General features: G+C 40.6%; 2 protein-coding genes across 10 annotated transcripts in view; one reads left to right on the forward strand and one right to left on the reverse strand.

Moving 5' to 3' along the window:
- Positions 1–1060: 1060 nt before the first annotated feature.
- On the forward strand, positions 1061–12806 carry piwil1 (piwi-like RNA-mediated gene silencing 1). The gene is made up of 21 exons (XM_020094090.2): positions 1061–1234; positions 1760–1845; positions 2820–2910; positions 3310–3438; positions 3550–3764; positions 3863–3984; positions 4144–4224; positions 5768–5965; positions 6106–6214; positions 6784–6910; positions 7632–7749; positions 8931–9045; positions 9150–9331; positions 9993–10065; positions 10209–10409; positions 10851–10954; positions 11071–11141; positions 11227–11380; positions 11581–11706; positions 11780–11927; positions 12666–12806. The coding sequence occupies exons 2-21, from the start codon at positions 1777–1779 to the stop codon at positions 12780–12782; spliced, it is 2550 nt and encodes an 849-aa protein (XP_019949649.1). The 5' UTR covers positions 1061–1234; positions 1760–1776; the 3' UTR covers positions 12783–12806.
- A 540-nt stretch (positions 12807–13346) lies between these two features.
- Positions 13347–24799, reverse strand: part of rimbp2b (RIMS binding protein 2b) — a 90153-nt gene continuing 78700 nt past the window's right edge. For 5 of the 9 annotated variants that reach the window (XM_069524118.1, XM_069524119.1, XM_069524122.1 and 2 more), the window contains 8 exons: positions 24486–24667; positions 24135–24303; positions 23892–23954; positions 23483–23586; positions 22126–22152; positions 21521–21592; positions 18788–18922; positions 13347–16128 (listed from right to left, as the gene is read on the reverse strand). In XM_069524118.1, coding sequence (XP_069380219.1) covers positions 15931–16128; positions 18788–18922; positions 21521–21592; positions 22126–22152; positions 23483–23586; positions 23892–23954; positions 24135–24303; positions 24486–24667 — 950 coding nt within the window. In that variant the 3' untranslated portion in view covers positions 13347–15930. The remainder of the gene's footprint in view (positions 16129–18787; positions 18923–21520; positions 21593–22125; positions 22153–23482; positions 23587–23891; positions 23955–24134; positions 24304–24485; positions 24668–24799) is intronic. The other 4 variants (XM_069524127.1, XM_069524123.1, XM_069524126.1 and 1 more) reach the window with 1 other exon arrangement.

Below are 24799 nucleotides of genomic sequence, written 5' to 3' on the forward strand. Positions count from 1 at the left end.
TTTTATACCTCATCAAAGCATTCACGTAACACAGTCTTTGGTTTTTTTCATCATGGTCATAAGTTAAACTTGATAAGAACGTGAATGACCAACTCCAAGACACAAGGCCTTGTTAGTCAGCTTGAGCCCTCATGTCTTCATTGCATACATCACCATTACACGGTCATGAGTATGCAGATAATACTTCACAGATCATTTAATTTTGGTCTCTCGGTCAATACTATTAAGAATACGAAAGAACACTCTTTCTATTTGATACCCTTGAGACTGATTTCTTCCCCATTGCTTCAGTAAAAGGTTACATCCATCTTCACTTTGTTTACTCGCTGTTTCAACCTGAGAAGCTTGTGTGGTGTACATGTATATTTTGTATATTTACACGATTGCTCATGAAAATAAAATAAAGACTGATGTATGCTGTTATTTCAAGGCGGCATGAATACAGTCATGCCCCCAGAAATGTCATGTATCAGCTTAAGTATGGTTTAAAGACATTATTTGATTTGATCCATGGTTGAAATGTTAATTTCACCTGTCTATTCTTCATCTTATTATTATAATTATTATTATTGTTACATGTTTATATTATATTGTTATTATAACTTCGAATTATTACTTTATGATGTCAGCATTTTTAATTGTTTTGTCTTATCATCTGTCAGTTTTGTGGAACTTTGAACACTGGTGAGCTGCATGAAAGGTGCAGTAAAAATAAAGTTTGATTGATTGACTGATCGTCTGACTGATCACAAAAGATCACGGTGGGATTGTAGGAGCAGCTGCAGGTTCAGTGTTGTCAGAGCTGTGAGCTTCATCAGTCACTGGAGTGTTGGGAACTGAGTCACTACATTTACTGGGTAAGCTGTGCTGCCATCTAGTGGCACTTGATGAGATCGTGCTGTTAAAAACCACACAGCAGCTCCAGGTCAGAAAGGATCCCTGCGCTTAAAAAGTAGTTCTCATGGGCTTCTCTGATGAACTGCCACAACAGCCTTTCTTTCTTTAATGTCTTAATCAGATGCTCTGTTTCTCACACCATGACGTGTAACACACAATGATCGAACCTGCAAGCTGAGGGAGGCTTGAATGAAAGTTAGATTTCTTTTCCCTTCACAAGCGGATTCATTCGGTCAGTGAAGAGGCCTGGCTATCAGAAGGTGCAGTAATTTCCTCTTGAACGTTGATTCACCTGAGGAGAACTTTTATCCTCGTCTTTCAACAAACTTTTTCTGAGGTGAGTCACTTCGTTAATATCCAAATATGTTTGTTCTTAACACTGAGTGAACCTCTTTTACATTTGATCCGAATCACACCTCCTTAATGTGAAAGATAACCCATCCGTTAAATTGACGTAACAGTATTATAACTCTGTTCCCTGCGAAGGCCACAGAAATACTGTCTACGAGTGATTAGTCGGTGTCATATCCGGAAAGAGGAAAAACTTTTTAGGTTTGTCTCAGTGTTCGGAGCTGTTAGCATGCTAGCTGAAGATAGCGTTAGCTGGTTTAGCGCCGAGGGTGGGGTGCGCGTGACGATAATCAGCAGGCGCCATTTTGTGTCGGAGCAGGTAGGACGCTTCTAAACCTGCACTTAGATCCAAGATAGAAACCTGTATGATGTACCGGTGTTACAATTTCTTAACATGTTCAATACATAGTCTCGTTATATAATGTGTCTGAGTTTCCAGCTATTTGAAATAAGTGTTTTTGAAAGTTCATTGCTCTTAATGCAGCGTCCATGATGTTTTCTTGTTGAACAGTTTGAAACTGTCCCAAAATGACTGGCCGCGCACGAGCAAGATCAAGAGGCCGGGCACGCGGTCAAGAGACTGCGGCGCCAGGAGCGGTGAGAGCTGTCTGCACGACACCACTGCACATCTGGACACAACGTACACACTTTGTTATGGCGTCCATCTTTGTGTGACTCAAGTATTAAGGAGTTTATATCAAGATCCTTACATATAAATCTGGGTTCTATTAGTTGTCTGCCAGCGCCCCTTGTAAAATATATGATTGAGCCTAAATGTTCAATATGAGCAAGTGGGTGTGTTGATAACATCTCTAACATGTGAGAGATGCCAAACTGGAGTAATTCATATATCTCAGGATGGAAAAGAGGAGTCAGACATGTAGAAGAGGTCAAGCTTCTGGTGATAAGAGCTTGTTTCCATGTGCTATAAACAAAACACATGTTCTACCCAGACACCCTGTCATTCCTCTGTTGTTCTGAACACTTCTGACCCTGACAATCTCCTGTTGTGTTCTTAACGACTCTTGTTTAATGTAATTTGAAATATGGTGTTGATCAGTGACATTGTATCATCCACATAATACAAAATGATAACACAAATACGGAGGATGATCCATGGACCTCATTATTCTCATAAGAGGTACTTTGTATAAAAGAAATAGAAATTCTTAAAAATGACCTGATGACTCGACGACTGGAGAGTGTTGCACCTAGTTTTCTGTTTTCAAACCTCAAATTGGCTCACAATGGTAAATATTACATCTGCTCAAGAGATGTTAACATTGTCAGTGACTAAACATCCTAATTATTGTGCATCATGTAGTCCCACTGTAAAAAAATATGAGACAGGTTGTCAATAGCCAAAGACAGAGCCACTGATGGAAACTTGTAGTGGGCTACAAAGTGAAGACTAAACACATTTTTTTATTTGGTGGGTGAACTTTGGTGCACACAAAGCGTATCCACACTAAACGTAAAAAGAACTACAGAACAGAAAGTTTCTTTGGAAAGAAAATGAAAAAAATGTTAACCCTACATTTCCAATATCTCTACATTTTACTTTCTTGTAGAGCAAGGCTGTAGAATCCACTCCAGCACCTGCTGCAGAACTGGTTGGCAGAGGGAGGCAGAAAGGTGCTCCGGGACCGTTCTCTACAGAAAGTACAGTCAAACACACTCTTTTATACTACTTTGCTCTACTTATGTAATGGTTTCAACTGTTCTTTAATTTTAAAAGTAATGCAAAAGTGATAGAAAGGTATTGAACAATGCAATAATGAATAAACATTTTTTCCACACCATCACCTTCTGCAAACCAAGAGCCAAGTTAACCATGTTAAGGGGAGCAGCACTGCAAATTTGATACAAATCATAGGATTGAATAAAAAATATGTAGAAAGATTATATTGGTAAATAATCACATGCCAGAATAGTGGGGTATGTACTCACCTACACTGCTGTGTTATGTTGTGCCTATTGTATCCTGAATACTTTATTGTGCGCAAACTACTAATTCGATTTTCAACATCATGTATGAATTTTGTTATTTTTTGTGATAAGCTCTTCTGCAGATATCAGCTGGATTTCAGCAGGTGAAGCTGGGAGAGAGAGGTGGACGTCGACGGGATTTTCATGATGCAGGCATTAACACCAGACAAGCTATGGAACATGTTAAGGAATCAAAGTCTGGTCAGTCATCATTACTAAGTTAAATATCCAAAGCACTTATAGCAATTGCAAATGTTGTCATTGAAAAAAAGGATGATGGGTCCCTCCTCAGACTTGTTTGTACCTCCTCAGGCTCAAGTGGACATGCCATTCAGTTGACAGCCAACTTCTTTCGCATCATATCCCGCCCTCAGTGGGTTCTGTATCAGTACCACGTGGACTTCAACCCACCAATGGAGTCTCGTCGTCTGAGATCTGCCCTCCTGTACCACCATGAGGAAACACTAGGCTCAGCGAGGAGCTTTGATGGAGCTCTGCTTTTTCTGCCCCACAGATTGCACAAAAAGGTATTCTACTCCAAGCTCAAGTTCACCACAACAGTAATAATAGTGATAATGTGATGGAAGTTTTCTGACTTGGAATACATGTCTAACCTTGTGTGCAGGAGACTGTGCTGCACAGTGTAACAAATAATATGGAGAAGGTTCAGATCACTATCGTGCTGACAAATGAACTGCCACCCACATCACCTGTGTGTATTCAGTTTTACAACATCCTATTCAGAAGGCAAGTTTCCTGTAGTTTTCAATACTAGCATTTCGTTGTTACTAGTTAACCTGGTTGCTACATGTTATTACAGAAGTGTATACATGTATACTTAGATGCAGCCTGTTGGGCTGTTGAAGCCTCCTAACATGATTATTGATTGATATTCCATTTCTGCAGGATCTTGAGAATTCTTGACATGCAACAGATTGGACGCAACTACTATAACCCTAAAGATGCACTCAACATCCCACAGCACAGGTACTACTAATTAAGATTAAAGAACTCCTTTTCTCTTTTATGTGATCATCAAATGTCCCAAATAAGTAATAGCAAATAATGCATTTATAATGACTTTCTTCCAGTTCATGATACCATTCATTTTAATACACACACACACACACACACACACACACACACTGCATTTAATGTAAATCGTCTTTGCACACCCAGTCTGTATTTCTTTCTTAAACAGTACCACGTTTAAAGATAAATGCGACCTCACGTTGTGTCAATCACACCTGTCAGTGGTGCTCAGAGGCAGTTGTTGTGTGCGCACACTTATCTTAGACATGCTGCCAGCCGCTGTTTGGGATCAGTTGGATCACAGAAATGTGTTTTCTCTTTAACTTTTGGATCAAGTTTGGCTAGCAGCTGGACTACAGATATTCTGATAAATACTTGGAAGCGTTTGGGCTAATTTTGCAGCTCCTTGATCAGAAGATGAAATACTCATTGTTCCTGATGGCTTCTCAGGATTGCATGGACCCAATGTTTTCTTTCTCTCTTTTTAAGTAGTGATAGGACCATAATCATCCTCACTGCTCCACTCCAATTTGTCTTTTACTGCAAATTTTTGGAACAACCAGAATAAATTGCATCAGTCGTTATGCAATGTTTCTGTGTGTGACGGTTTTCATTGGCTGACTGATTTTAAAAAAAAAAAAAAAACACTTACAAAAAAGACTTGGTGTGCAAAGACCTTAATTAAAAACCAAGAGGGTCACAGCAGGTTCAGTCTTTTTCAACATCAACATTAAGAAGAAACTTATTTTTATGCCTCCATGCAGGTGATAGCCAGTGGGCTAAGGAGTCATGTTTTCGGCTATCTCATCATATCTGTGTAATCATATTGAGGGGAGTAATAGAGTCGTAGCCTAGAAGCCAAACACAAACTATGTCCTAATGCAATAAACAGTTGAAAGTGAGTTGTCTGACTGAAATGCCTTAAAGGAATTTCTTCAAATTTGGCTTAAAAATTCACTTGGAATAAAGAATGAACTGAAGTCAAAGATGTTGGTGCCTGGAGGTAATAGGTCAAGGTCACAGTGACCTAACATTCCTGTGAATTTGATATATTGGGACTGCCCATAAGGAATTTCATTACATCTCGTACAATTCACTTTGACTCATGGATGACCTGATTAGAATGTGGTGGCCAACGATCACTGTGAATTCTCAAACACATGTTTTGCCTTTTGAATGTAATATCTTAGGAACATCTCAAGGAAATTCTTTAAAATTTGGCTCACATTCACTCACATTTGCTGATCAAAGTTCAAGGTCAAGGTGGCCTCAAGAAACATGTTTATGGCCTCTTGGATGTGAATGCCTGAGCGAATTTCCTCAACTTTTGATCAGTTGTCACTTAGAATCATAGATGAAGGATAAAGGTCATAGTAGCCTGTTATGCATCTGGAAAAATTGTTCACTCGTGTACTGCTGATGGGTAACATTCATTTATGGAAAACAACGTTTTCATCAGATAAGAGATAAAAGGTATTGATCCTGTCTGTTATAACAGGCTGACAATCTGGCCCGGCTACACAACCACCATCTTGGAGTATGAGTCAGCGATTATGATGTGTACTGACGTGAGCCACAAAGTGCTTCGTAGTGAGACAGTCCTTGACTTCATGGTCAACCTGAGGCAAAAGTGTGGAGATCATCGCTTCCCTGAGATCTGCACGAAGGAGCTTGTTGGACTCATAGTACTCACCAAGTAGGCTCCACGTCTCGCACATGAATATTTGTATTCATATGAAATTATAAATGTTTATAATACAGTTGGTTTATCATCCAAACAGCCTGAAAACATTATGAACTACCTGCAATGGACACCTTATCTTTTAAAATGTTTAGGTACAACAACAAAACCTACAGGGTTGACGACATTGCATGGGATCAGACTCCCAACAACACATTCACAAAGGGAGACAAAGAAACCACCTTCATGAAGTACTACAAGGACGTAGGTGTCATACACTCAACAAAAGTATAACTGGGAAAATGCAAGCGCAGGTTCTACATTTAAGGTCATGTAAGAAGGATGGGGGGGGGGATGTATCTATTATTGCAAATTTTAGAATCAGAAAAGAAATGATACATCTGTCCCAAACGTTTAAAGGAAGAGTAAACAATTCTGACTGAAAGAGATGATTGTAACTGAGCTGACAAAATGTATAATTCTTTGCATGCTGTACATTTACTTAAAATTGTGGCTTCGCAAATTGTTGCTAAATTTGCTGTTGTGAGGCTAACATGCAGAGGACGTGACAGTTTCCCAGAGCCAGCACACCAGCGGCAGACTGATACTCGCAGCTTTTCTGCCCTTAGAGCTTATGTAACACACCTGTCAAGCAGACGCATCTCACACACACACCTGAGAGCAAGAGAACCGTAAAGAGGCATTTACTGATTTTGACAAAGTGCAATGGATTGGAATCACTGACAATACCTTTAAGAGGCAGGTCACCTGAGTGGTGTATATTGTTACTCCTGTTTCAGTATGCTCTCAAATATTTCTACTTTTGTTCTTAGCAATATAACCTGGAAATCACTGATAGGAACCAGGTGCTGCTGGCCAGCGATGTGAAGAGAATTGTTCCTGCTGGAGCGCCGCCTCCTGGTCGGATCATGCTCATCCCAGAGCTGTGCTACCTTACAGGTTAATACTTTTATCTGTCATGTTCCTGTTTTATCTTATTTTATGGCCCAGCACAGATTGCCTACAGTGCCTATTTGTTTGAAATTTAACCCACTATTAGTAATAAGCTATGTGAGGTTATAGAGGTTTAGCATTGTTATTTTTTTGTCCAAGTTTAAAGTTAAACTTACCTTTGTGTAAGAATGTTTGGATAACTGCTTCAATTCAAGTAGTCAAGTAATATCAAAAACAATTACCAAGAGGTCAGATTATAGTACAGTTGACCATGAAGGATGTATCCATCACCTGTTATTGAGACACTTGATCATAAAAATTGTGGTTTATGGAGGAATATGAATTAGGTTAATGTTTCAATGTTGGGCCTACTGTTAAATTATGTTTGTGTATATGTTGGAGACCAATTGCTGTCTTAAATTGTCGGGAGAAACTCCAGGAAAAGGATTTCTTAAAGAGAATGGGAAACCTTGGTTTGACTATTACTTCAGACATGATGCCAATTTATTGCTCTATCCAGAGCACAATAATTCGATTAAATGTATAATATAAAAAGCCCATTCTACTTTATCAGCTACACACTTGTTTAGTACACAAATCAGTCGACCCAGAGGCTCGACTGTAAGCGTTGGTGATGTCTGTTAATTGCAGCAAATGTTCTTGGTTTGTTAAGTTGTCTTCTATGATAAACTAAAGTGAAGTTTGTTTTTGTTGATGTGTTTGACAGGGCTGACTGAGAAGATGCGATCTGACTTCGTCATAATGAAGGACTTGGGTGGGCACACCAGACTGAACCCAGATCAGAGACAGGGACGCCTCAACAGATTTGTCTCTAACATACAGAAGTAGGTGATAATCAACACGTGAACTGTGTTTTATCTGTGTACTCATTTTGTTGTAAGAAATATTGCAAGCACCCGTTAATATTAATATCTGAGATCTGTCCGCACAAGGTGCTCATTGCACCAATAGCAGCCTAATGCTACCATCAAATATTAGAAAGAATAATTGTTTTTATTGTCAGAGTTCACAGAGAGCCTGCTGAATAGTCTAATGAACACAAGGTAACATAGATTTGATTTAAAGGCCTTGAAAATCCTAATTACTCCCCATTTGCATCAAGTTTAAAGTAGGGATGTCACGATATGAAAGTTTGGTGCCACGATTATTCTCAGACGAAATATCAAGTTTTTCATGATTATCGATACTATAGAAGGAAAAAGACACACAACAAGCAATATATAGATATATATATCTCAACGTTTGGCCATGTAAAAGTAATTTATGTCAACTATTTTATATAGTTGCCTTGTTGTGGAAGGTTGGTCAGTGAATTTGTATTTCCTGTCTTCATTAGCAGTGTATCTTCATGGGACCTTTATTGTGAAGTGTCACCGACAGAAGTGACTCTGTTTTAGAAGAGAATTGTTGATTAACCGGCATATTGTCCTGGTTCAAGACACATTTTTCATGTCCTTATTATACTATTATCTCTAAATATATTGAATTAAACTCTGCTACATTTATAGTGGTTAATAGGGAGAGGAAGAGAGAAAGACTGAAATTGAATGTAAACGAGGATTTCTCCTCTTGCTGTGAACTTCTCTGGAGTTTTTTGGCCAGCGTTGGTGGAAATGAGGCTGTTAAGTCTTCTCAACTAACGTGTCAGTGGCTCACACACACATTACGTGACTCGTGAGAAGCAAGACACCATAGTTGGATATCGTAGTTTTTATAATTCTTATGGTAATAAAACCGTGACGCTATGAACCTGCGGTTATCGTAAAGTTGGTTAATCCTGATGTAAAGTTATATTTCAAATGCAGTTTGTAAAATGTTGTAGGTTTAGTCGCATTAACGTTTCTCTGTCCATTTAAAATCAATAACTCATATTCTTTCAATTTGTTATGAAGGTTTGTTTTCTCTTTTATTTCGTCTGTTCATATGCACAGAGGCTGTAATAGCAATTTTTCCTTCAGGCAGTTAATCCCAGGCTTTGATTAAAAACCTGAAAATGATTTCACAGGAACCCGGATGCACAGGCAGAGCTGGATAAGTGGGGACTCAGCTTCGATAAGGAACTCCTAAGACTGACTGGCAGAGTCCTCCCAGTAGAGAGGATTTTCCAGGGATCAAGATCGGTATAATATGCATGGGGTTACGTACCTTTGTTCTGGCAAACAAATTAAAATGATCTATTTGTATGATTGTAATTGAGGGATTGAAAACTATTTGTGTTACCTAGTATGTCCCTCCAGCTGCTGATTGGGCCAGAGAGATGCGTGGGATACCTCTGATCAACGCCCCTCCACTGAACAACTGGCTCATTTTATACACCCGTCGCAATGGTAACGAGGCCCAGTCCCTCCTGCAGACCCTCAGCAAAGTGTCAGGTCCACTCGGAATTCGCATACAGAGACCTGTCATGTGAGTTCTAGCATTATGTAACGTGTACCATACAGGTAAAAAGGTAGGTGTTTTTTCATTACGTTACATTTAGCTGACGCTTTTATCCAAAGCGACTTACAATAAGTGCATAGACCATGACAGAACAAACCCACACCAACAAGAAACAATCAAGTACAATTTGCTTCAAAAAAGCCAAACTACAAATTGCTACACGTTAGTGCCATATAAGTGCAACAAATTCAGGGAGGAAGTAATCAGAATCCTTTATTGTCAATGTTCAACATTGTCACCGACATTAAAACAGTGAAAATTGTTTTAGCAGCTCTTGTTACAACAGCATTTAACTAATTTTAGAAATCAGAACAAGGATCTGAGGGTAGGAGCAAGATAGTTACCATTCACACAGTCTGCTTCTACATACTTCTGAATTGAAATTTGAATTATACGCTAACTTGATACCTAGTGTGTTGTTGCCCACTTAAAGCTAGTGTTGGTAATCTTGGAAAAGCTAACAAGAGCAGGCTACACTTTGAAAAATGCAACCGTTACATCCCAGGGGGTTCAGACGACTTTATTGATGTTATCTTAACTTGAAAAGGATTTCAACTAAAGAAGTATTTCATAAACAACTCACCAATCCTACCTTTGAGTTGAATTTCATTTATTTTGTTAAAAACAGGATTGAGTACCAGGATCACCAGGAGTCTCTCCTCAGAGCCCTGCAGCAGAATGTTGATCAACATACACAGATGGTTAGTGACTCAATGTGAATAAGTTGAACACGAGCAGATCTCCTACATTAGTTTGAGCTTTTTCCTCTTATCTAGTTGGTACTGTGACATTCCTTGATGAACGGGATGTTTGCATTGTCACCTTGAACTATATTTCATGTTAGGTGGTGGTGATCCTCCCCAGCAACAGGAAGGACAAGTACGACACCGTCAAGAAGTTCCTTTGTGTGGACTGCCCTGTCCCCAGCCAGTGCGTGGTGTTCCGCACCATCAGCAAACATCAAACACTCATGACTGTGGCGACCAAGATTGCCCTGCAGCTGGCTTGCAAGATGGGAGGAGAGCTGTGGAGCGTGGAAATCCCTGTTAGTCAACATCACCAGTAAAATTATACAATCAAGAAAATTAAAGTTGTTGTAGAGCAGATAAAGAATGATGGTACAATTGTTTCACATTGAAACAAAACACAGAAGAGGATCAACAGGGAGTTTGTTAGGTTTGTTTATCTACAGATAAACAAAAGCACAAATGCTTCAATAAGTAGAGAAAGTTCCAGTGGTCCCCACAGCAGAACAGAATTTCATCTTCATCACTTGGGAGGCTTCATGTTTTTACTTTCACATATGCAATACCATTGTTTCTCCATAGTCTAGGTTATTGAAATGATTCCATAACGTCTTATATGAGACAATGAAAAAAGCAGCGGATGAATTAGTTTGCATTACAGCTTTTGAGTCACAGTTGGATTCTGCAAATACAATGATGAATGTTGGTATTCTACTAATATAGTTTCATTTCCTGTGCAGCTCAAACAGCTGATGATTGTGGGCATTGACTGTTACCATGACACTATTGGTGGGAAAAGGTCCATTGGAGCTCTAGTGGCCAGCCTCAACCAGAGCATGAGCAGGTCAGAGTTTAACAGCCCCTTGATCATTGCATGGATGTGGGTATTTTGGTGACCCCTTATCTTTAATATAGTGCAGTAGTACATCCAATAAGTTGTGAAGTTGACATTTCTTACAGGTGGTTCTCAAAGTGTGTGCTGCAGCACAAAGGCCAGGAAATCATGGACGGACTGAAGATGGCCTTGAGTGGCAAGTTGCTTTCATTCATTTACAATTTCAATACACACAACAATTCTCTGTCTATAGTCTGAGTAACTCTGTCTTTGTTTAACAGGTGCACTGAAAGACTACCTGAAGTTCAACAACTGCCTCCCCTCACGCATCATTGTGTACAGAGATGGAGTGGGAGACGGCCAGCTGGAGACCGTGGTCAACTACGAGGTCTCCCAGATCATTGACTGCATCAAGTCCATGGGGCACGACTACTCGTGAGTTTCTAATTTTCTCAGTTTTCCTTCTTTTTTATTCTAAGGACACTAAATAATGTGTAAACAACATTGAAAACAGTTGTTGCTAAAACTAATTTGATGGACTGACAGGGACTGTGCTTTGAATCTGGTCAAGTAAGAATTGAAGCAGCAAAAGAAGTAAATGAAGGTTAAATCATCCTGTAATTTGTTGATGTTAGGCCCAAGCTGAGTGTGGTGGTGGTGAAGAAGCGCATCAGCTGCAGGTTCTTCGCCCAGTTCGATGGCAAAGTGAACAACCCTCCCCCCGGAACCGTCATCGACACAGATGTCACCCGTCCTGAGTGGTATGTTTCTGAACTGTTTCCTCTCATCTATTCATTGATGGATTTAGTGCTGAACCATTGCAACCTTTGTCAGGTACGACTTCTTCATCGTGAGCCAGTATGTTCGCACAGGAAGCGTCTCTCCAACCCACTACAATGTCGTGTACGACACCAGCGGACTGAAGCCTGATCATATGCAGCGGCTCACCTACAAGCTGTGCCACATGTACTACAACTGGCAGGTAGGCATTCAAATCACTCTTTGACACATTTCATCCTGGATGGCTGTAATGAATGGGGTCTGCAAGGATCAGCAGTGCAGTTGAACTGAAAATGATTCTCTTCTGTTATGGAATATGTTAGGAGAATAACTGACCAGCGTCCACATTGAGGATATTTCTCTGATTTAAGCTTCTCTTCATTGGCTTCCAGTGAATATTAGAATGGATTTTTAAGATTTTCTTTAAGTGCCTTATGCGAAGGACCTGCCCAGCTGAGGACCAGAGGTGACCCGAGCTTTTCTGTCTGGGCTCCAACTCTGAATTCTCCAATTCTTTCTTTCAGATGTGTGCTTCCTCCCTAGTTCTGATCTTTAGGTCTTCTTTAGTTATTTTACACTTTATCTTGTTTTAATTCTTCCTTTACTCTAAAGTACCTGTGTTGTAAAAGATGATATACAAATACTTTATTATTAAGTTTATTATTGTTTCACCTGAAGAGAGTAACAGTAACACACGACTCACACACATGCGTTAGAGGCTTCAACACAAACAATGCTCAGCCACTTTGAATGAGGTCATGAGCTGCTGAACTGCTTTGTGATTCTGTCACATACGGCAGCAAAGGCTCCAGCCAATCACTTCATGTTGGAAAAAATACTCAGGCACCAGCCAACCAAATCATGGTAGATTCCAGAGAAGAGTCATTGTGATTTTTGCAACCCAATAGAATATGTTCCTTTTCCCCTGTTTGGGCTGTAGGGAATCATCCAAGTGCCCGCTCCCTGCCAGTACGCACACAAGCTGGCTTTCCTCGTGGGTCAGAGCATCCACCGGGAGCCCAACATGCACCTGGACGACCTCCTCTTCTACCTGTGACGACACAAAGAGGAGCAACGTGTTCGACTCTGAGGTTTCCTCGGGAAGAACATTACTAATGACAAGTTTGGTTCCAAAAGTTCTCTTCAGGTGAAAATATTCCAAGTTCAGTTTTGAAGATGCCGAGTTCTGAGTTCTGTGTATCTGGTTTGTATCACACTCAGGTCTGATGTAATAACAAAGGTGAAAAGTCTGAACATCTAAAATACTCGTGAGCTTCCCCTGTTCAGAATGAAGTGACACAAGACAAAATGAATCCAGGCTATTTGTGATACACGAAACATTTGGAAGATTCTCTACAGTTTGATGTGAACTTTTGTCTTTTGAGTAAAGAGAAATAGCATTTGTTAGGAAGAACCTAGAATCTTTATTTGTGTTGTATTGTTAATGTTGGCCTCAGATAATTTAAATGTTCATAAAAATATTATTTAAGAGTAAAAACCTGCTGGAGTTGTAACAGAATCTAGGCCCTAAAACTCATTTCTGTAGCTGCTGGTTCTAATAAACGTTTGTGTGTTATGTGATTTGTGCTTTTTAAATTGTAGTTAAATGAGACGCCCAAACTTTACAAAATATCAAATTTATTTAGACTTTTTTTTAGAAAAGATTGCACATGCACACCCACACGATAATTTGTAACCATCAATATAGGCTGATAATTCTTATCATAAAGCTAGCACACAACTGCAGACTTTAAACAATATGGTCTTAAAGACACCATGGGGAAAGCTTGCACTGTTTGATTATAAAGTTAAATGTACAAAAAAGGCAGTTTTAAAATCAAGTATAAACATTTAAAAACAATTTTACAAATGGACAAAGTACAAAAAGAGCAACAGTCACTCAAAATGAACAGAAGCAATGTCTTGAGGACGAGGTCCGTCAATAGGAAAACATGTACATCAGGTTACCTTAGGTCAACATGGCTGAAAATCATCAGTACAGAAAGTATCAGAATGTTTTGCATACATTCTTTTTTGGCAGTTTCAGTTTCAACTCGTGTGTTATAGAAAAAATAGGCTCGATTTGAAAATACACGTGAGGATGAAATGGAAAAAACGATATGAGGAGATAAAGTTGGACGGTTTCATTTCACGCACAAAGACGAACATCTGCACAATCGTTTTTTGGGCAGCTTTGAAAATACATTGGCTTTCAATTCATCATACATTCACTACTCTACGGTGTAGATATATATATGTATATTATATATATATTGATATACAGTACTTGTATCCTGCACCAACAGAACTGGGGACACTGAACGGGCATCGTTGACAGACTGACAGGCTTAAACGTTTCAGATCTAATAGAGGGGGGGTCAGAGGGGTGGAGGTAGCCTTGTGTCTCACTGTGATCGACTGAAAGACGTCACCCGGTCCGTCTCCTGTGCAGTACAACGGGTCATGAGCTGATGTTAGACATCACTTCAGCTACTATTTAGTCTTTTACTGTTTATGGAACATTGTTTACTTTGTAGTCACTGTTTTTAATAAGTGTGGTGCCAACAACCAGAACTCGTTTTTCTCTTATTTTCCAGGGAAGATTTTTTAAATGAATAAAAACATTTTCTTTTCTGGGCTCAGTTATGGATGCTGGATGTTGTATGGGATGGTTACGTGTAATCTCTGGCCCTGTGGAAATCACTGTACCCTGCATGTCCCAGTCCGGGATAAACAGCTGGAGACAGATGTTACAATATGACAACAAATGTATCGGTGACAAATTTAAGGACGAAGGGTAAAAAATGTAGGAGTAGATATTACAAGACTGCGGGGCTGTGGTTCGGGGTCGAGACAGTCGTCTACTAAAAGGTTGGTGCCTGGATAGAAATAAAAGTGCTGCAAATAGAATCTGTTGGCAGAATGAGTGTGTGTGAACGTCACTGTAAAACTTGGTCTTGGTCGTCATAAGAGCTTTATATAAATATAGTGTATTTAACTTTTGACACTGCTCATCCAACAGTTAACTCGGTGGAAAGCAGCTCAAAATCTACCAGACTGAGATCTGGTGACTGCAAAGGCCACAACATGTGACATCCCGTTGTTTTCACACAGAGCCTCTCACAGACGTCATGATCTGTGTTTCTGTACGATATTAAAACTTATTTTACAGAATTAACAGCAGGAAAGATGTATGTTGATATTTTACTTATAAAAAACTTTTAAATTCAATATAATCCTATATAATTGGTTGAAGTTGTGTATGTCTGTTTTCTCTTTGTTTATAGCTGAGGTTTATTGTTCAACTGTAGAACATGAAGCCTTTTGAAATTAATATGTACCGGCCAATATCATCGAAACCTTTTTACAACCTCATTTTGGCAACAGGCCCCAAAAAAATCCAAATCGTTTGGGCTGTGGGCTTGAAAAGACCCCTGGTGTGGTATGGATGGACATTGTTTCTCAACTCATTTGCAGGGGTTTCCTTTAATTTGTCATCCACCTGTAAATAGAAGCATTAAGCTTCTTCTGGACAAACTACTAAACATTGTGCGATTATAAGGCAAATACATTAAGGTTGGATCCACTAGGAATTTCCATCCAGGCTCATTTTACTGCAGAGACCCTGAAGAAGGAACACGTGTGCTTGTTTTCATGGTGTCTGACATTTCTTTTTTTCGGGGTGGGGGGGGGGTCACTACGCTATTCCCTTCTGAGATGGAGGCAGAAGATGAGTGGGCAGGAAATGTCACATTATTGTCCAGGTTCCGCTCTGAGCCCGTCACGCCACATGCGCCTTCCCAGGCTCAGGAGGGAATGTGCTGAAGTAAAAGCACGTGGACCTGTGGTACTTTACGCACAACGGGACACACAATGGGACACACAACGGGACGCCCAGAGCGAGCCCTTGAGTGAAGACTGGATGACGCCCGGGGCCTCGTCTGTCTGCAGCAACATGCCGTCAGCCAGAGACGGCACGAGCTGACACCACGAGGTCTCAGGACCACAGTATGAAATGTGTTGTTGAAAATATGTCATTGATGCATCGATGTTAACAAAATACAAATATTCTAGTATACAACTGATGTACAAGAATAAAGCCTTTGCTCAGCTCACAAATGTAACCTGTCTTGTCCACTGTGGTGGTATGAGTTTTCTTTTTTTTCTCTGCAAACACTATGAAGGAGTGTTTGACACTCAAGAAATTATTTTACAGCGCCAAGTCTTCCCAACAGTTTCTTCCCTTTGGAGATCAGTCCCTTTTTCTTTTTGGAGGAGTACATGTCCAGTGGGGCCCTGATGGGACTGCGAGGCCCCACGGCGGCCGGGCCCCAGTCCAGGGCGCATGGACGCGCTGTGGGAGAGGCTGCTCTTCTGGGCGGACCCGATTTGTCCAATGGAACCTAATGGGAGACCCGTAAGGGACAGTTGAGGGTGTTAAAATAGCCGAGCGTCACACACCTCAGTCACCACTCCCCTCCTCTTTATGACCCAGCAGGTTCACCAGAGCTCTGACATCTACCTCCCCGGACGGAGTCAGACAACACTCACCCTCCCTCCTCCCACACCTCCCCTCTGTCAGGTGCTTTTTTTTAAATGAAGCTGCTACGAATAAGCTACGACACAGAACTGAAGCGTGACATCCACTAACTCCCACATCAATGAAAGGTGACAACACTTCCCCACAATGACTACCAAAGGCGGGGCAGCTCCCCTCACATCAACAGATACATTTGTATTTTGGGAACATTTAAATCACATTCCTGTCTTCTTCAATGTGTGTATAGATAAATATGTAGAGAGAGAAATATTTACTGATACAACTGGATTACAGAGAAACTACGAGTCACTATTCCTTCTCTGTAATCATGAGCTAAAAGGCTCCTTTAAATTGCACTTTGGAAAGACCGGTGGTAACGATGACGTTTGTATGAGCTAATATTTCTATGTACAATTTGTGTGAATATAATTTGCACGTCAGAACATGTAAATCCTTCTGCTGCATCATTTATTATGCTGAGTTTAAAGTGAGACTACGGGACTTTTGAGAAAACAAAACTTTTTCCTTCACTTCACTCAGACGTGTGAAGTCAACGCGGTCCAATATGACCAGCAGCCTCCATCACATTAAACATTACGGATCTAGGACCTTTCGAAATCAGGAGCCATGAAAGGGCCACGATTTATTACATGTCCGACATTCATGAACAGTTCCTGATTCCGTCAGGGTGATCTCTGTCCAAGTACATTGTGTTCGTCAAAAAATCTGAAGAACTAGTCAGAGTTAGTATTGTTAGTTAGTGACTAGTTTATTAAAAAAAGACTAGTGACAGGCCAGGGGCACTTTGAGGGCCAATCAGATTTCAACCCTGGATCTGCCCCTGAGCTTAAAGCTAAAAAGAAGAACATGGTCGTCCGTATAGTGTTTCAGCAAAAGCAGCATAGTCTCACTCTTAATCCACAACTGTTACTTTGCTATCTGATCAATTCAAACATTCACGTTGATTCATAAAAGTGGAACTAATTTGAAAACCAAAACACCTACTGATTTGTTCATTTTAGATTTCACAACATCCATAACATTTTTACTCTTCTTCTTTTTAAACAAGAAAAAAGGTGCTGAATCTGGCCAGAGGCTCAACACTACAAGTGTGAAACCAAATGAACACTTGATGCTTTTCTTTGGGTTTTTGCATAGAATTGTTTGTGGATTCTTTTAATACTTTGCTATGATGCAGCAGGTCACACTGCACTGACACAAGCCAAACTGCTGGAGGCGTTTGCCTTAAATACATCCCACATTCTCAATCAACTGTGCAACAATGGCCTTTTAGCTTCCCATGAGTTACAGCAGGAGACTTATTGCAGGAGACGGACATTGTCAGGTACAACACTCAAGAGAAACAACTGAAGATACCATACTTCTTGTCTAATGCATTGGCTGGGCTCTCTGTCTCCTACCAAACAAACAGCACTCAGTGTTTTAGGGGAACAAAGAAGAGTCTTATCACATCTACCTACAGGAAGGAAAATCAAACAAAGTACACATGTTGCATACCAGAAACTAAGGGTACCCATGTCATCTGCATTAGACGAGGGGGGGGGGGGGTGTAATCGTGGTATCCTCAGTTGCTCACTTACGTGACGGAAACAGAGCCTTTAAGGTGTGAAATGAACACTCTTCTTCTGTTTTGCCAAGCGGGTGAGGAAAAGAAATAAAAAAATATATATGGTGATGGCATTTCAATACAGTTTGCACTATGACAATGGCAAATTAGCAACACAAGGAAAGAACCATCTGATGACACCTATTCATATTATTTCAACAGTTGCATTATTTGTTCAACACAAAAATAACATCACACATTTACACTCGGTAAATAATTACGTCTGAAATTATTCTCTGATGGCAACGTCGTCGAAGTGCGTGCTACTTTACAAGAAAGCAATTTACAAAACAAGGCGTTCAGGAGCAGATACAAAAGTTGAACTACACTGGACTTTTATCTTGATATAAAATCTTCAAGAGTTCATGCATCTGGACTATAGAACATGCCGAGCTACAGACTACAGAGTTCATCTTTCAGTACAACAAAACTATGGACTCTATTAGAAATCATTTGGAGATCAAACACAGAATGCTGAGTATGCATGTGCAAAAAGTGTTAAGTTCTCAAGACAGGACAGAACAAGTAAAAAGTCACAGGAGCTTCTCTGTCTCCATTTTACTCTCATTGAGAATTCTTTATGAATACAATATATCCTCGTATTATACAATGCAGAGCAGAGACCCCCCCCCCTTCACAGCAGTAAACACAAAAAATAAAAGTACCTCTGTCAAGTATTAGTTTTAAAGTCTTATAAGTTTTATTTTTTTCATAGATCTTCATAGATATCTATTTTATTTACAGTGTAATGCTCCAAAGTCAGAAATCCCATTGTACTTGAGTCAATTCAATCAATGTGACACACAAACACACAGACACAGAACTAAAGGAGATAGAGGGAACTGAAAGAGAGTAAATGGATGACAGAGGGCTAGTACTGCGAAGGAGCATGTACCCTTTTGGTCTTTATCCGAGCTGGATTGTCCTGGGGGTATCGAGATGGTGAGTCAGTGAGAAAAACCTCTACATCGTCAGGCACTTCTTCTAGAAAGTTGGAAGGAACGAGTCCTTTGTGTCCATTGAGCTCGCCCTGTGGAGCACACAACAGTGAGACGCCCTCTGGTGGTATCAAACTTTATCAACACATTTAGAAATTCAGATGAGGAATGAGAGGACGAGCCAACGTTATGTTTCCCTGCAGCTAATTCACTGAAATCCTACACTCTGATCTCATATTCATCTCCAACCAAAATGTCTTCAGTGGACAACAGAAACATAAGAGCCGGCCTCGCTGCTACAACAGTTTTGGCTCCGGTGTTTAGAGAGTGGTCACCTGACCTGAGCCTGTCGGGTCAGGATCAGACAAAAAGGATATTTGTTGTTTTTTTCTAGCAGCATGTACCTAATCGGGGAAAACATCAGGCTCAGGTCAAGCTAGGGCAAAATAACAGAATATCTGTCAGGTTGTGACTCGGATAATATTTTTTATAGTCAACACAGACAATTGTGGGTTGAGCTGTACTCTACTATCAGAGCTAGATAGTTCTGTGTTCTTATCTATGAACCAATTCCAGAAATCTCGGTCCGTCTCTGTCCGTCTGTATATGGATCACATACTGTATCTCAAGAACAATCTTCAGCTTCGTACTTGGCATGGGTATAAATGTTAAGGGTGCAATTTGGACACACAATACACTTAATGTTGATAAATAGGTGAACCAGCACACTGTAGCAGCAACGACGATCACAACAACAATTCTACAGTTCTGTGTTCAACGTGCTGATTCAGTTTCACAGAACTTTGAATAAACGGTAATAATCAGCAGCTGCAGGGTTCTGTGGTTTGAGTCGGTCTTTATTTGCCGCTGGTAAATTAGTGCAGGTCACTTTTACAGTTTCAGAAACAAAACTGCGACCAGCATCAGCACAGGACGAACAAGCAGCCCATTCCAAACAGGCAGGTTTACAACAGCCGCTGCACAGGGATCAGGTTTTTCATTGTAACATAACTCTGCTTGGCTGAAGTTTACACATTTTTGAATATTCTAATTTAATATTCTATTGTAATGTTATAGGAGAAATGACTTTAACCAATATTATTCAAGAACATGAATGAGATTTAGTGCAACACTTTTCTTCATGGTCAACGAGGACACATGGGACTCTCCTGAATATATTAACAACATATTTACATAATTCTAAAAGGTTGTAAATATTTGTTCATCACTGTTTCTCAGATATTAATGTGGTGTGTGTTGCTACAATACCTCGCTGCTGCTGCTGGGGTGAAGACTCCAGTCTGAGGCACAAAGAGCTTAAACAGATTCAGTTCGCTTTGTTGTTGCTAAACTCATCTGACCCAGAATCTGAAGATGGCTGAATGTATTAGCAGAGCTCGATGAAGTATAATTCAGCATGGCATGACCAGAGCTCACAGCAGACTTTAAACGCTGGGGCTGTTTCTCGCAGGGATGTGGGGGAGGAATTGTCTTTTCATGTCTTTTGATTTTTTGGCTTTTTTATCACAGAACCTTAATCTTTCTTTAGAAGTTGCTCATCTTTTGTGCTGATGATTCAACATGGAGACTTGTTGCTGGGACTGGAGAGTCTGTAAATCAACTAAAAAATCTTTCCCCTGCAGAAAAAGACACTTTTATGTTCAGGACCTCGGATGCCTGAAATGAATCATCCCTCTTCAGAACTCTCTGACTGTATTTACATGGACCAACATTCTGATGTTAACCAGAATAATCCAACAGTTTGAATAAGACGGACATGTAAAGAGCATTTTTCTGATAAGCCCTGTGTCTGTAAGCCCCAAATTAAAATGTACACCACATTTTTAGCCTAAATTTCCTGTGATATCTTCCTCTGGAGCCGCATTCAGTTTCACACACACTCCACACAAGCTCTCACCCAGCTCTCGGTTTACGGAAACTTGGATGACACCACAGGAGCGGTATGGAGGCATTTGAAGTTATTTTCTATTGTTATTTTTTATGTCTGAAGAAGGAGTCCCCAGTTACTTCAACTGTATTGGATTTGGCTGCTATTCTGTTTACCCCCAAAACTCCTAAAGTGTTTTGTGGACTCAAACACTTCACCCACCCCTCCATCGGCACAGTGGAGGGGTGAATTTTTATATTTCGGTGAACTATCCCTGTAAGGTCATACTCTGAATAAGCAATAATCTAATTAAGACTTGGAGTATTCTGACTGTAGTCACATTATGTAAACATGCATACGTCTTAACCGCATTATAAGTTTTATAATCGTTTTTACAGCATTTGGAAAGTACACAAGATGAAAAAATAAAAAAGGAGTTGTAGCTTTTGCAAAATTAGAAAGAAAAGACAACTGATATATATATAGGAGCATCAAACATTAAATGATTTCAGGTTGGGGTTTTAAAACTGACGTAGTGGACGTAAAGATATGAGCCATATCGGTTAAGCTCTGTAACATGTTAACTGGAATATTAATGTAATATTCTACTCGTGTAAACATCATAACTGAACTAATGTCTTATCATCAGTACAGTGAATAGTCAGAATACTACTGTAAATGTAATCTATACGTTTGTACTGATGTGATTTTATGTAAAGATGTTTCTACTCTACTAAACTACTACTACTACTACTAACTCTCGTCCAATAGACAAATAAACAGAGAGATGGTTGGTACTTACATAGTAAAAGCCATCTTCATCTATTTCACCAAAGACCATGATGACGTCACCGGCACAGAAAGTCAGTTCAGCCTGTCAGAGGAAAAAGAGGCTTGAGACACATCTGCCCTGTTGTACTGTAGTTGTTGTTTACAGCAGTTACACAATGTGAGTTAAAGACGGTTCCAAGACATCAAATCTACTGGGGTTGTATGAGTTTGAAATGCTGTGCTTCCTTCTCCAAATCAATGTGATGCATCTTAAACACCAGTGTCAATTCAGTCTCAGCAGACGAACAACTGTAAATGCATCAGATGTTGGAACTGTGAAGACAGGATTGCAACACAGTGGACACATCTCTCCTACGGGACTCTTAAGGACACACAAACCAAACACAGCATAAGTACAGTGTACAATGTGTAGGGGACAGGTCAACACAAAAGACCAAACCGTGGAGGGGAGATGCTGGCTCGGGCAATGCATGAGGGGCTGTATATTCATGACCGCCAGGGAGAGAGGGCCGTGGCCCCTCGTTCAAAAGCCCACCTCCTGATTTGCACGCCAACAAATGGGGGAGGAAACACAAACAGAGCAGACAGTGCTGTACCCTCCTGACCCTCACTCACCTCCTCATTCAGTCTGTTGCCCTCATACTGTGTCGGTGGCAGTGCCAATAGAAAGGTGAGAGTAAGTGAAACCGGGGGGGGGGGGGGCCAAAACAACAGCACGGGACAGTACTTTCAATCTTCGAGCTAACACAGTGCTAACTGAAACTGCTCATTCAACCTCGCCTTCGTATATACTGCACAATCTTGATCTTAAATAAATAGTTAGTCAAATAGAAGATGGATACCACTCTGTTATCTGCCTGGTAAAGATAAGAATAACACCAGATGACAATAAGCTGGAAGGAGAAGGAAAACAGCGTCACTCTGTCCAGAAGTTTAAAAACCTACCAGCTCCTCTCAAGCTGACTGATTCACACTGAATCTTAATCCATGCAAAAACATATTTATACAAACACAAAACTAATTAAAAAAAGGAGTTTGTGGTTTACGTGGTTTATGTGCTAGATTTAGCTGAGTGCAGTCACCTCCCTTGTCATCACTATGAGCTAATGCCACATTTACATGTTATAATTGAATCTGTGGGTGGCACAGTGGGAAGCACCTCACAGTAAGAAGGTTCCAGTTCAGTTCCTGTCTTTCTGTGTTGAGTTTGCATGTTTTTCATGTGACTGTGTGGATATTCTCTGGGTGCTCAGGTTTCCTCCCGCAGACCAAACACATGCAGGGTTGAGTTAAGTTAATTGGAGACTTGAAATTGACCGTAGGTTGTGTGTCTCTGTACGACGGCCCTGCAATACGCTAGCAGCCGAACGTCAGCTGGGACTGGCTCCAGCTCCCCATAATGGATAAGTGAATAGGTGATGGATAAGATTCAGTGTAGACAATTCCATTTAATTCTCCCACATCCAATGCAATACATTTGTTTCACCATTTAAGGAACCATTCCAATTAACACCGCAAAATCAGCATGTTTAACCATTTAAATAATGTAAGTACAAGGCCAGAGTGAGGGTCAGCACACGGATCTTCTCTCCTGCTGTAAAATGAAATGTGTTTGTCAGCTTCAGAGGTGCAGGTAGGTAGATTTATTAAAATTGAGGACTGACCCAGTCTAGCTGTTTCCCTCTGTTTCCACTCCTTTTTGCCTGGCTAAGCTAACCAGCTTCTAAAACATTACATTTAACATTGACATAAGAGTAATATGGATGTTTTCATCAAACTGTTGGCATATTAATAAGCATATTTCTCAAAATGTCAAATCATTTTTTTTAAATCTTCAAAATGACAGAGTAACTATCTCACTGTCTGTGCACCTGGAAATGTTTTTTACGTTTTTCTACATTTGTCACACGATGATGACGATGACAGAATGGTCCAGTCAAAGTGGAAAGCTGGAGAGACAGGAGAAAAGTACCTCTACATCAACGTTAGGGGAGCTCTCTCTGGGGTCGTAGTCGTACAGAGCGACCATTCTTCGTGTCGACAGTGGGTGCTGACGGCCGCTCCGCCTATTTCTCTCTGTAAAGAGAAAAATAAATAAAAACAGACAGACAGAAAAATAAGAGTAATCAGTGGTTATATTGTAAAAAACACTTCACTGAAGGATGCGATGACCAGTGACAACAAATAACAGCCTGAGAAGTCCCACAATCTTTATCTTATTATTCAAAATGAACTATGTCCAGGTTAGTACAGTAGCTGGGAGATGCTTAAAGATGATACATACAGGAGAAACGAGTTCACAGATCAATGAGGATGGTCAGGAGTGAAAAAAGAAGAAAAGATAGAGCAGAGAGCAGCAGAGCGTTTCACTGGACACAGACCTCTCTTGGATTTTCTGGACCTGCGATTTATTGAGCGGCCATCTTTGAAACGGTCGCAGTTCACTTCACAGGAAAGCAGACAAACGTAATTAAGTGGGAAAAGTAGAGGAAAGGAGACAATGTGTCAGTAAAAGACAATTTAGCAGAACATAAAGTTAGCATAAGAAAGATGTAAAGGGAAGAAGGTTAAAGTAAAACCAAAAGAAGCTGAGGGGAGTGGGTAGAGGAAAAATGATGTCTCACCTAACTTCTCCACAGGAGTGTTGAGAGGCAGGAAGCCCTGTTTGAGGAGCTGGTCCATCATGTCGTAATCCTCTGTTTGGATCTCAGAGACCATGTTACAGGGGATCAGACCCACTCGTTCTCGGATCTGCGCCCTGTAGAAGCCGTCTGTATCTTTATTCCCAAACACCTGAAGGAACGACAGTGTCAGGGGGAGACACGCAGCCGAAAACAAAAACCACATTCCACCAAACCTGCAAAGATTACTAGAATTGATCTTTAATTCTAAAGGCATGATCTTAGACACCACTGAGGCATACGCATGAAACATTCATCCCAGCAGAGTTGTGTTTTTAGGATTCAAGCCACTACCTTGATAATCTGGCCCTCCTTAAACGGCAGCTCCTCATCAGCAGCATCGGGGTTGGGAGACATGGATAGGGGGTCATAGTCAAACAGAGCCACGAACACACGGGTCATCTCCTCTGGCTCCGATTCCTCATAGTAATCCGGGGATCGCCGTCCCCGCCCGTGCCTGCGACCGCCATAGCCGTCTGAAACATAGAGGAGGCCTCTGCTGCTACTACCAGCCTTATACAGCCACGCTGGCTGCAGAGGCAATGAGAGCAGAAGATGTCTCTTTGTTAGAGCTGACAGGGGAGAGGGCGATGAGAGTCATGTGTGAA

The sequence above is a fragment of the Paralichthys olivaceus genome, chromosome 4, assembly GCF_024713975.1.
Source record: "Paralichthys olivaceus isolate ysfri-2021 chromosome 4, ASM2471397v2, whole genome shotgun sequence".
Taxonomy (NCBI): domain Eukaryota; kingdom Metazoa; phylum Chordata; class Actinopteri; order Pleuronectiformes; family Paralichthyidae; genus Paralichthys; species Paralichthys olivaceus.